The 21209-nt window shown below is 45.0% G+C and overlaps 1 protein-coding gene across 1 annotated transcript in view; it reads left to right on the top strand.

The window, feature by feature from the left end:
- Kiaa1549l (KIAA1549 like) overlaps window positions 1-21209 on the top strand; it is a 273258-nt gene that overhangs the window by 203409 nt on the left and 48640 nt on the right. Inside the window, exons 13-16 of the mRNA XM_052181380.1 lie at window positions 2462-2589; window positions 6022-6203; window positions 9296-9510; window positions 19633-19762. Of these exons, the coding sequence (XP_052037340.1) occupies window positions 2462-2589; window positions 6022-6203; window positions 9296-9510; window positions 19633-19762 (655 nt within the window). The remainder of the gene's footprint in view (window positions 1-2461; window positions 2590-6021; window positions 6204-9295; window positions 9511-19632; window positions 19763-21209) is intronic.

Below are 21209 nucleotides of genomic sequence, written 5' to 3'. Positions count from 1 at the left end.
ACCATCAAGCCCCAGGGATGTACATGTCTCTGCCCCACACTAGGGTTTCAAATGTGCACCACCAAACTCAGTTTCTCTTGCTTTCCTAGCAGACGCCTTACCAACCGAGCCATCACCCCAGTGACATTTAGGGGAGGTTTTATTTTTATTTTCTTTTTTTCTGAGACAGGGTTTCTCTGTATAGTCCTGGATATATATGAGTGAGAACTCACTCTACAGACCAAACCCATTAGGAACCAGGTTTCTGACTTCCTCATCTTGCCACATCAGTTTCCTGATTCTGGCTAGCTATAGACTAACTGCAGGCCCTCCCACATGGCTCTGCTAAATCACCTCCCCCATTCTAGCTAGCTATAGACTAACTGCAGGCCCTTCCACATCGGTCTGCTAAATCACCTTCCCCCAAATTTTGTAACTGAAAAATCAATGACTTAACAATTACTGATATGTCTAATTTTTTTTTTAAAAAATTATTTTAAACAGAAGTCTGAGCATTAGTCACATTAGTCACAGCTAGGTTGTCCAGTATCTGCCCAGGTCCCTTTCCTCCTGTATGCAGTCTTGGTGATGTTCTTCTCTGCATCTGTGGCTGGGATTTATGGGTAATAGATAATCAAGCTCATAGGAACAATAGTCATTTGAAATAGGCTATTAAATTAGTGTTGAGCCACGGTGTTAGGAATTGGTTAGTCCCTACCCAAGTTCCACATCTACCCACAGTTTCAGAAAGGGGACCACTGAGTTTTGTAACTTTAAATCTCAAGCTCATAGCTGGTGTGTATTAGCCTTCAAAGGTACTTTTACTGTCATATGCACATGCACACCCACAAACACTTTCTGTTTTGAACAGGAGTTTTGACTTGAATACTCACTATAGAGAGAGGTATATTGACAGAAACAAAGAATAAAGCAGATTGGATTTTTTTTTTCTCTACAGAAATGTGCTCGTTGACACCTTTCCTCAGAGTGAGAGAAATGTCAGAAAATTCTTACAGGAGCCAATAGTCAAAGAGTATGAAAATGTTACAAAAATCACTAAGCAGCTTACAGATGTAAAATAGATTACAAAATGCTCCCCACCCACCCCAGAGTTAAATGAAAATATTTTTATCCAATGAAGCCAGCTGGAGAGTCGATGCTGTTAGCTTTCAGATTCTGAAAACAATTCAAGGTCTCCCCTCTGTCTCTCTTTGTCTCTGTGTGTGCCCCTGACCCCCAAGAGCATGCAGTGATCAAGTAGCTGTTGGTACATAATTACATATGTAATAAATATACCTTCAGTCAATTAATGCCCAGTCTATATTTCCCACCTACAGTCCTTGTAGTGCTAATGTGGTAAAATGCTAAAGATTTTTCAGCCACATGAGTTGGGAGATGCTGCATTAAGTGAAACAAAATGAATCCATGACAATTGATCAGAGCCTCTGCCATCACAGTTAGAGGCATCCAAAGGACAATGAACGTCTCAAGCCCTGGCAGGACCGTCAGTCTTTTCACTGTTTACCCCAAGGTGGGCTGAGGGAGAGCACACCTCTAGGGGCAGCCGTCAGGAGCCCATTTTCCCAGAGTCCCAGAGGGGACCGTCCAGTCCTGAAGAAGGACTGAAGGCCCTGTGACCTGCTCCCGTGTGAGGCTGCTGCCCGAGACTGTGGGAGGTTCCGAGGGGAGGGTGACCAAGCCACCTTGCTTAGCCCTGGAAGCTACTTGTGGCCTCCATGACTTCTACACTCTCACTCTCTGACCAAGGCGAGCCATTGGTCACCATTACGACCACGTTTGAAGGCACGCAACACAGTCTCTGAGACCTAGAGGGTGCCCAGCTGTTTGCTCTCAGATGTCAGTAGACTCGTAGGATGCCTTGCACAGAAAAAGGCAACAAAAATATTTTTCCTGGAGGAATGTGTAGCTCAAATTCGTATTTCAAATATAAGCAATTACTATTCAGGAGTGTGCGGGTGTGCGGCTCTGAGAGAGTGAAGATCCTGAGGTAGGGAAAGTGAATCTGTAGTCGTCACAGGGCTGTGCTGTGGAGAATCGGCAAAGAGCAGTGTGTTTTTTATGCATAGCTGAAGATGCTCATGTGACCCAAACACTCAGCACCCAGAGAGCTGTGTAAGGGAAGGCACACTACACAGATAGTCCCACTGCTATTTCCAGTGTCACAAGATAGGTGACAGATCATCGTCACAGATCAATGAAAGAGAGATGAGACTGCAGGCTGGGCTCACCCCGAACTTGTCCAGAGAGCCCAGAACAGTCAATGCACTGGAGAGCAACTGGCCGTGCTCACCTGGGAGCGAGAGCGTGGGGTGAACACAAGTGTGGGTGCCTTTTGTTTCTTCTTTGCCACTGGAACAAGAATGAAAAGCTACAGACATAAACTGTGCAAATAAAATAACCTTGAGAGGAGGCTGTTCTGGTCGAAACTTACTGGCTACCCTGTTGCTATGGTTACCTCCAGCAGGTCGCCCAGTGAGAATGGCTCTGTCATCAGCAACGAATCAGGGAAGCCCAGCTCGGGGAGGCGCTCACCCCAAAATGGAATGACACAGCAGAAAGTGACAAAGGAGGAGTCCAGAAAGAGAAATGGTGAGAATCTGCCCACCCATCTAGTCCCTTCCCTGCCTCTCCTGTGTAAACACATGCACTCACTGCTTGCACACATATGCACACTCACACCCAGTGTGTGTCCATCCCAGGCCTCTCTATTCTGCCTTGTGAGTCCTGGAATTTGTTGTGAACTTTGAGTGACTCCTGTATCCTTCTCTCTGAATTGGTCTCACCTCCTCAGCCTCCTATTTATAAGGAAGTGTGTGTACTTACTGAGAGGGAAAAAAATTGTTTTTGGAACAAAGTGATGCTTGCTTAAAGCCTTTTCTAATTCTTGAGTGAAATGGAATGATTTCTAACACCAAGTCCAACAAACTGACAAGACTTCCAAAATGCTGCCTATCTTGGAGGTTTTCCCCAACTTCCTTCCCTTTAATCCCTTAACAAGTTTCAGGGGTTCATTGTGTACCTGTGAGTCTAACAAGTCTGTCATTTAAAAAAAAAGGTATTAAAATAAAAAACCAAATCAACCTGCTGGGCTACTTAACCCAGCAGGGACCCCAACCTGGGATGCTTAGATGTTTCATCTCGCTCATGAGAACATTGTTAATCTAACACATACATGATCGGACCCGGGGACGGAACAAAGGGAGGAAGAAATCCACAGCGGAACTGTGGAGAAAACAGAAGTGCATCTTTCATCACCTGGCAGGCTACGAAGAGATCTGAATGCTCTATATGCAGATATAGCCCCTGTGGAGGGTTCAATGTCCGCCTAGTGCTCTAATGTCTGACCTAGAGCTGGGGTAACTAAGGTTAATTAATAAATGTTAGTGTACAGACCATGCTTATTTTCCACCAGGCTTTCTGCATCTGTGGCTTCTGACTCTTGTTCTCTGGTGAATATGAGCTTGTAAAAAAAAAAAACAAAAAAAAAACAAAAACAAACAAACAAACAAACAAACACACACACAATGTTTTACCAGCAAAATGGCTGGTATAGATCTTTGTGGTTCCATGACCGCTCTAATTAGCCAAGCTGTGAGGCAATTTTAGAGCCCATGTCATAAAGTTATTTCAAATATAGTGAAAAGGTTGGGTGTGACAGGTAGGATTTTGAAAGGGAAACAACAACAACAACAAACCAGCTTGATGTCAGGTGTAGTGTCTCATGCCTGCAATCCCAGCACTCAAGAAACAGAGGCACAAGATTACTGTGAGCTCAAGGATACCTGTCCAATAAATAAATAAAAATCAGCAAATAGAATGTCTTTCTTAACAAATACAGGTGCTTGAACTTCTAAGCCAATGCAATATTATCTCTAGGAAAGGGGGATTACTTGCCTGAGTAAGGGTCAGGGGTTCCGTACAGGAACATAAATGACTCTCAGCTGAATCACCCATGCCTACCCCAGCATGGGTGACAGTTCACAAAAGCAGGGGACCCAGGGCACACAGCACAGCCTACAGGAAGTGCCACAGGTTGGAGCGCGTCCCTTTCAATTGATTCAAACTTCTAGGCAGTTTGGCTGGTTTCTGCTGCCTGAGGCAGCTGGTCTGGTCTCAGTCTTCTCTACAGCTTTTCTGAGAGTGCAGTCTATTGTTTGCTCTTGGGAAAGTAGCCTATTGAATCTGGTCAGCTCCAGAAACTTCCTGAAGCTATTTTAAGTTGTTTGCCTTCTGTCTTAAGGACCTTCCCTACAGCCTGGGAGTTTGAATCTCAGAGGAAACTGCTATACAACACCATGTAACAAGTTACCCATAAACTAGAGACCTAAATTGCATTATCATTTTACATAATGTTTGTGGGTCAGAAACTTGCTAATGGCTTCTCAAAGTTGTTCTGACCTAGGGTCTGGCATAAAGTCACAGTCATGTTGGCTATAGACATAAAAAGATGGCTCATTTGTGTGTCTTCTGGTGGAAGGCCACCATGCCTTTCCATCTGGATGCTTTATTATGCAGAATGATTTTCTAGAATAAGTGACCCAAGAGAGAACAAGGGGAAGCCATCATGCTATTCTATAATCAAGGCTTGGAAGCAACACAATGTCGTTAACCACAATTGTCATGTCATTAGACCATCATTGCTCTCTTTGTTACAAAGGTCAGAGCAGTGGGAATGGGACCATCATGGAGACCTAGCTATGGAAACAAAGCCATGGAAGGCTTTTGCAGTAGCTGACCAGGAAGTAGGTGATGGAGGTATCCAGGCATATAACACGCAGTAGAAGTACCCTCTAAAAATACATATGCATGTGGTGACACTTCTGATAGAGGTTTCCCTGTCATTGCCTGCTTTGGTGACCTTGTATTTGCAAACCAGTTCATGAAACTTAAAAAAAAAAAAATCCATCTATGACCCACTTCTGGTCTGTAAGTTGTTTTAGCTACATTATAAAATAAGTATTTTCTTGGTTTAATTTGACAGATCTTCTGTGATTGTAAATGACAGAGAGATCTACATGCTAGGTTTCTCAGTCGTTTAAATAACACCCCAAGTCTCTTGAGCAGGTAGGAGGAAAGATGGACACACTTCGGTTACATTCATATTTTATGTAACACCTATTTTGCTTCCAAACTGCCTCCTAGTTCAGTTGCTCAAGCAGACCTAATTATCTTGCTGAGCCTGTTCAATAAGCTGTCCTTCTTATACCTACTCCATGAGAATACAATTTAAAAACAAGTAAATCAGCTAGATATGGCCGGACTCAAAGCCCCTTCTGTCAGCTTAGTTATGGAATCACAGAGCAAGTTTGTGTCTTGCAGCCGTCACAGCAGAATGCTCTGTCAGATGGGAGAATTAATTTACCAGCGCGTAGGAGGCAATGAGTCTGTGTAATTAGAGGAGTTGTCTGTAGCTGTGAGGTAGTTCTCTGGTGGTTATTTCTTTCATAGCTCTTTTTGTTATAGACAAGTAAAAGAATGAAGAACCTAAGTCGTTTGAGAAACAGCCTCCAAGGGGGAATGGAGGGGGAGAGAGAGAGAGAGAGAGAGAGAGAGAGAGAGAGAGAGAGAGAGAGAGAGAGAGAGAGAGAGAGAGAGAGGCTAATCGACCTGGGCAAATTTGTAACTTAACATCGTGCAAAATGTGATACCTTCATCAGCAGAGACTGGACTAAACGCTGTTGTTCTGGCGGTGGGCGGATTTAATAGATGCGGATTTGGTCAAATTCACTGTTCTCGTTTATATAAGCATAGAGAATGGATTTACTTTTCAATGTTTTCAGATGTGTCTTGTCCCTGTTTTGAAAGAATTTTTTCTTTCTGTTTAACTGCAACCTTTAAAATTCTCCCCTACTTATTGATACTGTAATAACCAGATAAATGGCACAAACCATAGTAAACCCTAGGCACAAGTGAGCCCTGGGCAGAAAGCCACACAGTTGCCTCTGCATTTTGAGATCCCTCACATCTCAATCCCGTTAGCTCCCTACATATTAAAACCCACGTGTTTGTGCCTGACTTTAGTGACAGCAAGTGATGAAGAGGAAGGAGCAGGTCTCTTTGACAGTGCTGGCAAGGCGGCGGCAGATCCCTTTGACACGTCTTCTGGATCCGTGCAGCTCATCGCTATCAAACCGTCAGCTCTGCCTGTAGTGCACCCTGCCTCCGACAGGGGGCAGGAGTCCTCAGCCGCGCTCAATGGCGAGGTAAGCACCCACCCGCGGCCTGGGTGGAGAGTCCGGCTGGACCACGGGGATTCAGTGGTCCCTCGGCAGGTGGGTGCAACTTGTGTCCAGTGGCCTCCATTTGTACCTCTGCCCACGCCAGGCCTCCAAGACGAGAAACCCAAGTCATCCATTGTGAATCTGTTCACAGCATTTTCCCACCTGCAATGACCTCCTTTCTCCCAAGCCTCTGATGAGTATAGCCGGCAGCCTTTCCACACTGCACTCGGGCACACTTCGACTTCCATCAGGATCCATGTTGTTGGGGTAATAGGAGGAGGGTGAACTGAGAGCGCACTGTCACTCAGGCAAGGAGCTGGCCACTAGAGACTCTGAAATGACATTGATTTCCGTGAGCAAGCTTGAATTAGCCCCCTGCTTGCTCTCTAGGTGGTGTCAATGTCAGTCAACTTCCCCAGGGAGATGGCTGACTTGGTAAAGTGCTTGCCATGAAAACCTGGGGTTGCCCCCACCCCGTGTAAAAGTGAAACGCACACATGTGACTTCAGCACTGGGTGGACAGACAGGTGGGTTCCAGGGCTCACTGGGCAACCAGTCTAGTTGACTTAAAACACACACACACACACACACACACACACACACACATCTGCCACATCTATGAGAGATTTTATCAAAGAAAATTAGAGATAATAGACGATTGATCACTAGGTAAGAGAGAAGAGCGTTATCTCGGACAAGAAACAGGAAATTGGGTTGAAAATGCCAACCCTCCATCTCCCTTCAGCAGTAGAGTTATCAGTGAGCTACAAAAAAAAATGTTGATGAATCTTTACAAATGTTTACATGGGGCCGCTGTGCATAGTGTGCACACACAGTGGGACCACTGTGCACATGGACATTGCACACGTATGCACACAGATTCTCTGGTGTTAAAGCATTGGGTTAATTCTTCATTTCATCTCTGCCCCGCTGTTGTTGCCTGAAGCAGGTGGGAGATTTGCAAGGTCTAAAGCCTCTTTCTCATCGCACGTCAAGGCATCTGCTGCAACCCTGTACAACCAAGCCTCACAAGTGTACACCAGAGGCTTCTTCCCTGCACCCGGGACATTATGATAATGTTGTGTGCACCTGCTGCAGGAAGGACTTTTTTTATTCTGAGCATGAACTGGCCTAAAACCATGATGGGCTGAGGTTCAGTTACATACATGGGCAGCACCTTCTGTTTCAACTTCTTTAGTTTTAGTCAGAGGAACTAGTCTGAAGGGTGAGGCGCTGGCTCAAGGTCGTGCTGATGGCTGGAGGTCAGACCCTCTGACTCTGCCTGGTGCACCTTTCCTCCTTTCACTCCCACTCCAGACATTGTGAGAAATAGCCTTGTGCTTAGAAAGTATGGCCTCGAAAGCTATGTTGCCAGAGCTGGATTTCAGCTCACCCACTCGCAGTTTCTGGGTCTTAGGCAAGTGAGTAGAGTCCCTTGTGTGTGACCCCTCCCCCCACAAAATGGACCACTGCACATAAAGCACTTAGCACAATGACTAGCACATAAACACTTCGTCATCATCACTACCATATTGTTTTTATTATTGCTGGTTCCTCAGTGAGGAAGAAATCATTGGTCACAACGTGTCCTTTCTGCCCCTTAGCTCTGTAATCTTTCCTGAGGCACAATTCTCTGAGTCCCCTCCCTCTAGACACACACAAGGCTCTGATGTTGGTGCTAATGCACTGTTAAGTGCCTTTGATTAGGACTGTCTGCCTGGTTAAGGCTCTCATTATGGCCACCATACCCGGGTCTCTTTGTCCCAGCCTTTGTATGATATGAACATCATACAAACAGACTCTGAAATTAGGACAGAACCCTTTTCCTGCAGGGCCAGTTCCCTGTCACGTGGGGAGAGCACCCAGTGTTTCCCTCAGTCAGAGGTGGGTCCTTGCTAATTTGGGCAGTTAAAGGAATGGGCCTTGCAGACACTCAGCTGGAAAGAGCCCTGGTCTGCCCTCTCTGTAATCTGCTGTCTCTCCGAGCTTGGCATGGACTGCCTTAAGATTCTTCTCCTTCTCTTAGGGATGGCTGGTTTAAATGTAAGCGAGGAAAGCATAACCCTAGGCCGTGATGCCATAAAGTTTTCCTTTATGAATTACTGGGAATTCTTTTTTTCTTTTTTTCTTTTTCTTTATTTTTTTTCCTTTTCCTTTTCTTTTCTATATTCTTTGTTTACATCCCATATGGTTTTCCCTTTCCCGGTCCCCCCCCCCCCCATAAGTCCCATAAGCCTTCTTCCCTCGGCCTGTTTCTCAATCAACCCCCTCCCACTTCTCTGTCCTGGTAATCCTCTATAATACTACATCAAGCCTTTCCAGGACCAGGGCCCTCTCCTTCCTTCCTTCTTGGGAAAGATTTGATATGTGAGTTGTATCTTGGGTATTCAGAGCTTCTGGGCTAATTTCCCCTTATCAGTGACTGCATTCCATGTGTGTTCTTTTGTGATTGGGTCACCTCACTTAGGATGATATTTTTCAGTTCCAACCATTTGCCTAAGAATTTCATGAATTCATTGTTTTTAATTGCTGAGTAGTACTCCATATTTTGTGCATCCATTCCTCCATTGAGGGACATCTGAGTTCTTTCCAGCTTCTGGCTATCATAAATAAGGCTGCTATGAACATAATGGAGATGTGTCCTTATTGCATGCCAGGGAATCCTCTGGGTATATGCCCAGGAGAGGTATAGCAGCACTGACGCACTTCCTCCAACAATGCCACATGTATTCTAACAAGGCCACACCTACTCCAACACCTCCTAATGGAGCCACTTCCCACGAGCCAATCAACCAACACATGAGTCTATGGGTGCCAAACCTATTCTTAACACCATGGTGCCAGATCCTCTTTATACAAAGGCTGGTGTTGGTGACCGACAAGGAGCATTTGCTATAAGGTCACAATTCCCAGAAAAGCTCTCCCATGCTTCACCTCTGATCTTTTTGGTCAGCTGACTGTGCAGAAAAAAGCTCCTTGTCTGTTGCCATGCTGAGGCAGGAGTGGACCTGACATATTCTCTCTCTCTCTCTCTCTCTCTCTCTCTCTCTCTCTCTCTCTCTCTCTCCTCCAAGGTGAACAAGGCTCTGAAGCAGAAATCAGACATCGAGCACTACCGCAACAAGCTGCGCCTGAAAGCCAAGAGGAAGGGGTATTACGACTTCCCCCCAGTGGAAGCAAGCAAAGGCCTGACAGAAAGGAAGATGTATGAGAAGGCCCCAAAAGAAATGGAGCATGTTTTGGACCCAGACCCAGAACTGTGTGCTCCCTTTGCAGAGTCTAAAAACAGGTACATGCTCTATGTCTGGGCTTTATGTCCCCGAGGACATGGGACAAGGACAGAGGACACCTGGGCACTATACTTATGTTCCTTGATCTTACCTTGGGACTTTGATCTTTGCAGGCTTTTGATCTGGTCCCCACAAGCTTGTACTCAATAATGAGTCTGAAAGAGAGTCAAATTGAAGCCGTTAAAAATATTGTGGGGCAAACAACCCCAATTGTCCTTTAACTTAATGGTATTTTTCAAGCCAGGAGCTATTTCAGAGCTGGGTGAACTATAATTATCACTTTACTTAGTTATGCAGCTTCCAGATCAAGGGCCATTGCATTGCTCAGTTACGCTAGTGGTTCTCGAACAGGAAGGCAGATCGCTTGCCTCCCGTTTTCATCCAGCCTTAGTGAGTGCCTGTCACACTTCAGCTCCACGATGGCTCATTTCAGTCATTCACAGAGCTGTGCAGTTCTTCCGGCGCTTATTGTCACGCTGCGACTCAGACACCAGTCAAGATGATGTATGCACGCACGGCACGTGCTTTTTCCTCACTCATTCCTTCCATGTTTTATGTTGGACAAGACAGCCTAATGTTTGCTCCTGTGGAACTTAAGCCCCAATGAAAGGAAAAGATGGGCTCCACCCCCAGAAATTTGCCAACAAGCCTGAAGAGCACCTTGAGTACGCACTGCTGTCGCTCTGTCGCTGTGACGGGGCCTGGCCCATTGAGGCAGAGCTAGCTGAGTGGTTTGAACTGGTTTCTTTCTCCATCTGTTCTTTGCTTTGAAGCAAAATACCTGAGATCGGGGAATTTGAGTTGGCAGGAATTATTTTTCTAACCATCCTTCTGGCTGGGAAGTCCAGGATCAAGGTGCCAGAATCTGGTAACGGTGTTCTTGCTATGCTAACACCTGCTGCGGGATGGAAGAGCAAAGAGCGAGGAGGGCTGAATTCACTCTTTTGTATTCCATTTGCCTCAGTCACCATCCCATTGCTGTGAGGAGACACCGTGACCAAGGCAGCTCTTTTAAAATTACTTGGGGGCTTGCTTACAGTTTTGGAGAGCTAATCGATGGTCCTAGCGGCAGGAAGCAGACGGGCATGGTGCTAGAGAGAGGGGGAGAGGGAGAGGGAGAGAGAGAGAGACAGAGACAAAGACAGAGAGAAAGACAGAGAGAAAAGCACCTAGGTCTGGCATGAGCTTTTGAAAGCGCAAACCCTGCTCCTAGTGACACACTTTCTCCAAAAAGACCACATCCGCTCCAACAAAGCCTAACCTCCAAATCTTCCCCAATAGTTCCACCACTTGGGGAACCTAACAATCAAATATATCAGCTTATAGGGGCCGTTCTCAAACCACCACATTGTCACTGTGCCCCATAAGACTTTGTAGCCCTATTGCTGGCCAAAGGCTCTACCTAATAATCTAATAATGATAAAACAGCCATAAATTTTAATTAAATATATTTTATTTCATTCATACATGTATATAGTACATTTGAATCCAAACTACCCCCTATTTCTTTTCCTCCAGTCTGTTCCCATCCCTCCACTTTCCCCTCGGAACCTCATGTGCTCTCTTTCACTTTTTTCCTTTTCAAATTTCGTACGTTCTGAATCCATTTAGTGCATCCTGTATGTGCATGGGTGTGGAACCATCTCCTGGAGCATGGGTCGCCTGCATCCTCGAAGAAAAATGACTGTCCCTCTCCCCAAATAGCTAGCGGTGGGACTTCACAATTCCCTCCCCGATCCAATGGGATTTTGGCAGGCTTGAGCTAGTACAGGTCTGGGGCCTGCAGTCACAGCCTCCGTGAGCTCTAGTTACGTCTAGTAAATACTGTTTTGCTATAGCTGTCTGTCCCCTCTGACTCCTACAATCTCAGTGAGGGAAGTTGTGGTAGCATAGATGTCCCGTTCAGACCTGAGCACTCCAGTCTCTTAGTCTCGGCATGTTGACTGGTTGCTGGTCTTTGATGAGAACCTTCTCTGTTGAGGCTGAGGGATGCGCTAACCTGTGATATAGACAAGAACTCAAGATCTGGGTGGAGAGGAGGCTTAGTAGTTAAGAGCCCTTGCTGCTCTTTCTGAGGGCCACACAGCTGCTCACAGTCATCTGTAACCAGTTTCAGGAGTTCTAAGGCCTTCTGGGCCCTGTGGGCACCAGTCATACACAGGTACAACACTCAAACACACAAAATGAAAATAAATGACAATATTTTTAGAAGAGCTCCAGGAGTAACTTATTACTATGCCCATTTAGCAGAACAATAGTTCTAGGTTTTCCTCCTGGGAGCCAGGCAGCCACAGGCTTTGGCACAGTTAATGCCGCCAGGCATAGGACCCTCTTATGGAGTGAGCTTTAAGTCCAGTTTTAAAAAGCGTTTGATTCCTCTCATACTATTTCTGCTGCTTTTGCACCTGCATATATATCTTAACCAGCCAATCATTACTGTAGCTTGCAGGGTTCATAGCTGGGTAAGACTGATGGTAACCTGCCCCCGAATCTGTAGAAGCTTCTAGAACTATGAAAGTTAGCCAGTAGAAGTGGGGTAACATTTTAACGTAAATTTTAGAAAAGGAAAACATTCAAAGCGTGACAGCTATCTCCATGCTTTGTGGCTAAGTAGTGACCTCTCCTGCTAGGCAAAGAGGGGAAGGCTGGCAAAGCCTCTCCTGTCCTCCTCTCCTCCCTGCCTGCCTGCCTGCAGCACTTCCATAATCTGATACCACCTCTACACAGGTACATTCTCCTCCACGACCCCCTGGCTTTGGGCATGCTGACACTGCAGTCACTGAGAAGTCACAACACGTGTGTGCGTGTTCCACACACCAGGGACAGAGTAGGGCAGATCCTGGCTTAAATGGATATTTGCTTAAAACATAGAAATAAATTCGGAATTGGATGAAAACAACAGAACCAAGTTGGGAGCTAGGAATAAAACTGAAGCAACTTAATTCATTTACGGAAGAAAAAAGGAGGGGCTTCTACGCCAGGGCTCAATTTTCTGGGCTTGGTTGGCTGGTTTGACAGACAAGGGTGTAAAATCGCAGCATGACAGGGTTCACGGTGCACACATCCGTCACCATGGTTTTTTTTTTCTTTTTATATATTTATTTTTTTATTCGATATATTTTTATTTACATTTCAAATGATTTCCCCTTTTCTAGCTCCCCACTCCCCAAAAGTCCCATAAGCCCTCTTCCCTCCCCCTACTCCCCCATCCAACCCTTCCCACTTCCCTGTTCTGGTATTGCCCTATACTGCTACACTGAGTCTTCCCAGAACCAGAGGCCACTCCTCCATTCCTCTTGGACATCAATTAATATGAGGATTATGTCTTGGGTAGTCCATATTTCTAGGCTAATATCCACTTATCAGTGAGTGCATACCATGATTGATCTTTTGAGACTGGGTTGCCTCACTTAGTATGATGTTCTCCAGCTCCATCCATTTGTCTAAGAATTTCATGAATTCATTGTTTCTGATGGCTGAATAGTACTCCATTGTGTAAATATACCACATTTTTTTGTATCCATTCCTCCGTTGAGGGATAGCTGGGTTCTTTCCAGCTCTGGCTATTACAAACAGGGCTGCTATGAACATAGTGGAGCATGTATCCTTATTGCACGCCAGGGAATCCTCTGGGTATATGCCCAGGAGTGGTATAGCAGGGTCCTCAGGAAGTGTCATGCCCAGTTTTCTGAGGAACCGCCAGACTGATTTCCAAAGTGGTTGTGCCATCTTGCAATCCCACCAGCAGTGGAGGAATGTTCCTCTTTCTCCACATCCTCACCAACACCTGCTGTCTCCTGAGTTTTTAATCTTAGCCATTCTGACTGGTATGAGGTGAAATCTCAGAGTTGTTTTGATTTGCATTGCCCTAATGACTAAGGATGTTTAACATTTCTTAAGGTGTTTCTCAGCCATCCGAAGTTCTTCATTTGAAAATTCTTTGTTTAGCTCCATACCCCACTTTTTATTTGGTTCTCTGGGGTCTACCTTCTTGAGTTCTTTGTATATATTAGATATTAGCCCTCTGTCAGATTTAGGGTTGGTGAAAATTCTTTCCCAATCTGTTGGTTGACGTTTTGTCCTTTGGACAGTGTCCTTTGCCTTACAGAAACTTTGTAGTTTTATGAGGTCCCATTTGTCTATTCTTGATCTTAGAGCATAAGCTATTGGTGTTCTGTTCAGGAACTTTTCCTCTGTGCCCATGTGCTCAAGGGTCTTCCCCAGATTCTTTTCTATTAGTTTCAGTGTGTCAGGTTTTATGTGGAGGTCCTTGATCCACTTGGAGTTGAGCTTAGTACAAGGAGATAAAAATGGATCAATTCGAATTCTTCTGCATGCTGACCTCCAATTGAACCAGCACCATTTGTTGAAAAGGCTATCTTTTTCCCACTGGATGGTTTCAGCTCCTTTGTCAAAGATCAAGTGACCATAGGTGTGTGGGTTCATTTCTGGGTCTTCAATCCTATTCCATTAATCTTCCTGCCTGTCACTGTACCAATACCATACAGTTTTTATCACTATTGCTCTGTAGAATTTTTGAGGTCTAGGATACTGATTTCCCCAGAAGTTCTTTTACTATTGAGAATAGTTTTAGCTATCCTGGGTTTTTTGTTATTCCAGATAAATTTGAGAATTGCTCTTTCTAGCTCTATGAAGAACTGAGTTGGGATTTTGATGAGGACTGCATTGAATCTGTAGATTGCTTTTGGCAAGATGGCCATTTTAAGTATATTAATCCTGCCAATCCACGAGCATGGAAGATTTTTCCATTTTCTGAGTTCTTCTTCAATTTCCTTCTTCAGAGATCTGAAGTTTTTGTCATATAGGTCTTTCACTTGTTTGGTTAGAGTCACCCCAAGATACTTTGTGCTGTTTGTGGCTATTGTGAAGGGTGTCATTTCCCTAATTTCTTTCTCAGCCTGCTTATCCTTTGAGTATAGGAAGGCTACTGATTTGCTTGAGTTGACTTTATAACCAGCCACTCTGCTGAAGTTGTTTATCAGCTGTAGGAGTTCTCTGGTGGAGGTTTTCGGGTCACTTAAGTAGACTATCATGTCATCTGCAAATAATAGGTGGAGGACGAGGGAAAGAAAAGGTATGGACTCGGCAGGAAGGCTGATAGCAACTTTAATTTGCACTTTGTTCTTGGGGACTCTGCTTCAGGTTTCTCCGATGGACTGAGGTGAGAGCTGTGTTTCCCCAGCTTGGAAGTTCCTGGAGAGATAACACTTTCAGTGATTTTCTTTTGGAGCAAAGCTTTTCTCTGGGAGTTGTGTCTAGATCCTCAACGTAAGTTCAGGCCAGATGCCCAAGGTCCCATGATGGACTGTGGCTGCTGTGTGCATGTAGTTAACTCTCCGCAGGTGTCCATTGTCTCTACAGCTTTAAGAATGGTTTGTAAAAACGTTCAGATGTTTACAACGTAGGGGAAAAAAAGATAGCCATGCGCTAGTTGAGCTGAGGATAGAATGAGAGATAGAATGGAAGGGGATGGCTCAGTAGAGAAGGAGGGAAGGAGGCCAGCTTAGCCCTCAGGAGGATAGTTCTCACTGCGCTGCTGCTGACTCCACCCAGCCGCGTCCTGACTCCACCCAGCCGCGTCCTGACTCCACCCAGCCACATCCTGACTCCACCCAGCTCAGGATGGTTCCTTACTCGTTGCTGCTGCTGCTGCTGCTGCTGCTGCTGCTGCTAACTCCACCCAGCTGCCTGCTGTCTGTTGTCAGAGGTTGGAGTTAGCTTTTAATTACTGTTCACAGCACAATCCTCAGAGATGCTGCTGTGAGACACCCAGCTAGAGCAGAACACAGTGAAGCAATCACTGTCTAGTGAGCAAGAACTTCCTTCCCTTTAAAGCAAACAAATAGCAGAACAGGCAAAACTGGGATTCTAATGTTAACTGATCACTAAATCTCTCTGAGTAGTTTCAAAGTTATTTTTTTTTACTTTCTAAAATTAGTTAAAGCACCCTATTTCCTATTATGCACACATGAGGAGACACGGTGGGCAGCCTGACTGAGGCCGATGGTGTCTGCAGCCGCTTTGTCTGCTCAGCTGACTTGGCACCTGCTGTCTGCAGCCTCTGTAAGTCCTTCAGGGATTGTTCTCAGAAGCTGAAAGTGTTATGTAGCTAATGTGTTGTAGGACGTCCTCAGCAGATGACAGGTTAGAAGTCATAGACCAATACCCCTGGCAGGAGATTCTGGGTGTCAGAAACACCACTGTAATAGCCACAGTTTCAAGGTTTTGTGTTAGCTGCTTATACATGGAGCAGGTGGAAAAACTCTTCAGCTCCCCCGGGGTTATCCAATGCCAAGTGACCAAGCCTTGTCACAAGCATACTCTTCAGATGAAGCCAATCATAGAACCAAACCTCAACCACCTCCTTTAGACAGCCTCCTGCAGCTCTAGTTCTAGGCCAATATCCACCTGCGGGGACCACCCCAGAGCCAAGCACCTGACAGAGGGAACCATCCTTGTGCTTCTGGAGTCTGCCGTCATCATTCAAACCAGCTCTTTCCCACACTGCTTCCCCTGCCCTGCCCATTGCGCCTCCCAGAAGCCACAGTTCAAAGGCTTTGCTCCTGCTTCCTGCTCTCTCCCTCTGCCTTCTGTCCCACCCGGTCACTGTGTGTCCCATCCTGCTCCCCGTCAGGGCTTGGATCCTTCTCTGAGCTCTGTGGGTGTAATAAACTGTCTTCTCAACAGCAGGCATCTCTTGCCATTGGACAATAATAATTGAAACAAACCCCCACACACTTGTCCAGTGAGTCTGAGCCCCAGCCACACTAAATATCCATCAATTCCTTATTGCACCTCTGTTGACTTCCATGTGTCCTTCCCATGTTTCCCCAGCCCCCAGCTGGTAGTTTGCAGAGCCCCCTTGGAAACAAACCATTTGTAGTTAAATCCTCACAGATCATGAATCTATGAGGTCAACACAACATAGTAACCTATTCAGTGATCTATTCAGAGTTTCTCTGACAGAAACTAGCTATCATCCTCCTCCTCCTCTTCCTTCTCCTCCTCCTCAGCTGCCTAGGCCATGTCCACAGAACCCCGAGGTTCCATAGAATGTAATATGAAAACTACTTTCTTTATTTGTTAAGAGTGCTTAAGGGTTCAAGTAAAATACATCATAACCCACCCAACAATACTGTCAGAGGGGAAGAAATTGAAATTGACATGTTATAAATTATAGAAAAATAAGAACAAGTGTGCCTAGTAACATCAGTTGATAAACATGACACATGACACATGACAGCCTGATTTATCACCAAGTAGATACACCAGGCACACACCCACAGTGGAAATCTGGTTGTTGAAACATGCTAAATAAGTCTTTCAGATGTGCCTCTTGAGCTAAGGGGGTAGCTCAAATGTAGGCTAACACTTGCCTGGTGTGCACAAGGCCCTGAGCTCAATTTGCAGCACTGACAAAAGTTATCCATTATAATATATGGTTTTCTCTGAAGGCAGAATAAAGCAGCAGGTGCTCCAGTGTCTACTACTCACTAGTATATGTCTAATACTTATGAAATAACCTCCTGCCAACCTGCCTGCTTATTCTGTGGCCATGTATTAGAATATCTTTTCTTAATGGCCTAATTGACAGTGGCTGGGTAGCTAGGAAATGTGATTTCTTTTTTTCCAAAAGACTGTAGCTGTCATTAAGTCAAGGATGCAAGTGCTTTGTAATCTGCTTTAAAGCATGTGTCTTTCTGAACACATTCATCTCAGAAGTCTGCCACACCCAGGCTCCTTTCCTAAAGGAAGCCCCTAGCTAAAGACAACTGGAGAGTACAGTTTATAACGGGAGGGCATAAGCTGCCACATTAGCCAGGAGTCTTTTGGTTGCAAACTGGAAATCCGACACAACCTGGTTAAAGCACAGGACCTGTGCTGCCTAGTATGAGTCAAGGCCAAAGCTTTAGTCTGGCTCAGTCAACTGCACCATACTGGTTTTGACTTTGCTTTCTCTTCACTTTTTCCAAGCCTCATTTGAAGGCAGGCCAAAACCTCATGATGGCAAAAATTAGTTGTCAGAAACGCCAAGTGTCTGAAACCCCACGTGTGTGTCCCTCAAATCCAAGAGTCCCTCTTTCCTAGTTGTCCTGGCTATAGCCCTGAGACTCCATCTCACTGGACCCAACTTAAGTCATGCATGTGCCCACCGCTCTGACCAGTCACACGGATGTAGGGATATGGTCCTCCGGTGCTCCAGTCTCAGTCAGTTACCTACCCCTGCAGGAAAGGTAGCCACCCAAAAGCATCGTGCTATACTTCCACAAGGGTAAGTATCATGGGGACCAAGAAGGCAAAAAGAACAAACAGATTCTCTTAAAATAGGTGCGGTTCATCATCTTGTCTGTTGCATTCATGGCTAAGTGCTAGGGCAGAGCCTTGAAGATCTTGCTGGACTGTATATGACTGAATTCTGTAACCAACATACTGTGTTCATAAAACAACGTGTGTGTGCCGGGTCTCTGGCCTCTCATAGCTACTGGGAATAAAAACAGTGCCATGCCTTTACTCCCAGCTACAACACTTGAATTCTTGAACCAAAACATGCAATAGGTTGTTCTTAAGAGTTCTCTGGAAATGGTCTGGAGGCAGAAGTCATTTCACTGTGGGTGAAGGAGAATTTTAATGCCTTTGTAACTCTGCAGACTCCCATTGAAGTCATCTGTCATTAATGAGTCTCACTCCTGCTGATAACCGTTGCCACTTGGGGCGGGGGGCAGGGGACAAGCATGGCCACATTCTCTTCATATGGCTGTTTATGCCCCCTCTGTAGATAGATTCCTCCAGTGACAGGCAGAAACGAGACAGTGGCAAATGTGTGAATATGAGAAGTAGCTGACGTGACACCTTAAATGAGCTACCTGGGTTTCGTGCTTACTTCAGAGCTGCATTTCTTAGAACTCAGCTAAAAGGCTGCTTCCTTAGAGAATCATTCTCTGACCATTCCAGTTATTCTCTGTCTACGCTTCTTATTTGTGTGTGTGTGTGTGTGTGTACGTGTGTGGGGGCATGCGTGTGTGTACATGTGTGTGCATTTGCATGTGTGTACATTGTGTGCCCTGGGCATCATCCTTCGGCATTCAGCCACTTTGAGACAAGGTCTCTCCTTGCGCTGGAACTCCTCAGGTAGGCTAGGCTGATTAGGCAGTGATCCCCAGGGATCCTCCTGTCACCCAGTGTGGTATTATAAGTGTACACTACCATGATTGGCTTCATTATTGTTGTTATTATTATTATTAATTTTATGTTTATTATCATTATTATGTGTATTCTGGTACTTGAACACAAGTCTTCATATTTGTAAGACAAGCACTCTACTGAGTGAACCACATCTCCAATATTCCTTACTTTTCTTAATAATACTAATCACTTTGTTAGCGTGCCAGTTGTTTCTCCTGGGATGCAAACAGTGGCAGTGCCAGGGCCACGGATGCACAGCTTCCAGGTGCTGAGCACACACTAGGCACTTGGTGAAGAATAAATAAACATATAAATAAATTTTTAAAAATTTAAAAATTGGTGACTGGTTGGCAGGCCCCAAGTTTGTCAAGAAGAGAATCTACACAGTAATTGTAGAAAGAAAATCAGTCAATGATCAGAGCATTAAAAGTGGCCCATTCTCTACAGGCTTCATTAACTAACACAGAGTAGGAGTCCATGCCTGAAATCTTAAAGATGAAAAGGGACCGGGCGGCTGCTGAGTCAGCAAAGCCGGCAAAGGCAAGTTTGTTCTGCAGCGAGTGCTGTCCTCGAGGGTCAACGGAGAACCCCTGGCCTTGCCATCAGCAGAATTTTAGATGAGGTTGCACTGCTCCAATTGATTGTAGTCGCCTAATTTGATATGAAGGAACACATAATTCAGCCAAATAGTTATAGCATCTGGGGTGGCTCCGGAGGGCGGGGTGCCTTGTTCCCCCGCTGCGGGCCAAGGACCGAGGACCATCAGTTCTGAGATTCTGAGGCCAATTCAAACTCTCTACTGGTTGCTGAGGCCAATCCAAACCGATCCAAACTGGTTGCCTGTAGGTTTGGATCGGTGGAGAATTCCATCTGTCAGGGCATTTGCTGCATCGTAACTGTTGTTGGATTTCCTTCAGGCAACAGATGAAGAACTCTGTCTACCGAAGCCGGCAGTCTCTGAATAGCCCGAGTCCGGGAGAAACTGAGATGGACCTTCTGGTCACACGTGAGCGACCCCGGCGTGGAATCCGGAACAGCGGATACGACGTAAGTGTGTGGTGGACTGGGGTGGACAAAAGCTTTCCTGAGAAAGCCAGGGGACACAGCACTCCATAGTATTCCAGTTTGCTACATGTTTTGACATTTCAAGATGCCCAACAATGCTATGTAACAGATAGGGGGAGCAAGGGGGTGGGGCGGGGGTGGGGGGGGGTGTTGCTGTTTGTTTTCCTCTTCTGCAAAGTAAGTTTTGCAGCACGTGAGAATGACCGTGCTTTCTAAATTGCACTGTTCTGCAGTGTATTACCAGCAATTGAAGGGAAATTGAAAAATGGTCTTAATCCCTTCCCCTTACTAATAGAAACATGGTAAAATTTGTAGCAATGCATTAGTTTGTGGAATACTGGCTGTTTTAATCTATAACAGTTTTGAAGACTTGGATTTGTTTCTGATTTCCTAACACCTTAGTGAGGACAGTAACAATGAGATGTCAAACAGTGAGAGCTGATTCCTAGTGACAAAGCCTGGGTTTTGAGCTGAGTCCCCACTGCAAACACTCCTCTCTGTCCCATCCTGTTTCTCCAGAGGAGAAGGAGCAATCCTGGGCCAGCCCTCAAGATGGAGACTTCCTGAACTTAGAGCTGCACCCAGGAGCTCATGTGAATGATTCCACTCTAGTGGTGGCAATGCTCCTCTCCCTGCTTCCTCACAGTTTCAAAGATTCTGGGTGTAATTGTAGAATATATATACATTACAATTATATATATATATATATATATATATATATATATATATATATATATATATATACCATTTCTTTCTTAATCCCTAAGTATTTCTTTAATTTCAAATTGTTTTCTATAGCAAGAGTAATAATTCAATACATGTAATTGAGAAGTGATGATTTAAATAGGACACTTGATATTTTTAAAAACTATATCATGCTGATTTGAAGTTTTCCCTTTTGAGATTCATCATTATTTGGCATTAAGTGCTTAAAATGGGCTTTTTTTTTATTCAATATATTTTTTATTTACATTTCAAATGATTTCCCCTTTTCTGACCCCCCACTCCCCGAAAGTCCCATAAGCTCCCTTCCCTCCCCCTGTTCTCCCACCCACCTCTTCTCACTTCCCTGTTCTGGTATTCCCCTATACTGCTACACTGAGTCTTTCCAGAAGAAGGGGTCACTCCTCCGTTCTTCTTGTACCTCATTTGATGTGTGGATTATATTTTGGGTATTCCAGTTTTCTAGGTTAATATCCACTTATTAGTGAATGCATACCATGATTGATCTTTTGAGACTGGGTTACCTCACTTAGTATGATGTTCTCCAGCTCCATCCATTTGCCTAAGAATTTCATGAATTCATTGTTTCTAATGGCTGAATAGTACTCCATTGTGTATATATACCACATTTTTTGCATCCATTCTTCCATTAAGGGATACCTGGGCTCTTTCCAGCTTCTGGCTATTATAAATAGGGCTGCTATGA

The sequence above is a fragment of the Apodemus sylvaticus genome, chromosome 5, assembly GCF_947179515.1.
Source record: "Apodemus sylvaticus chromosome 5, mApoSyl1.1, whole genome shotgun sequence".
In the NCBI taxonomy this organism is placed as follows: domain Eukaryota; kingdom Metazoa; phylum Chordata; class Mammalia; order Rodentia; family Muridae; genus Apodemus; species Apodemus sylvaticus.
The sequence above is the reverse complement of the archived record's forward strand: the minus strand, read 5'-3'. Positions and strand labels throughout refer to the sequence as shown.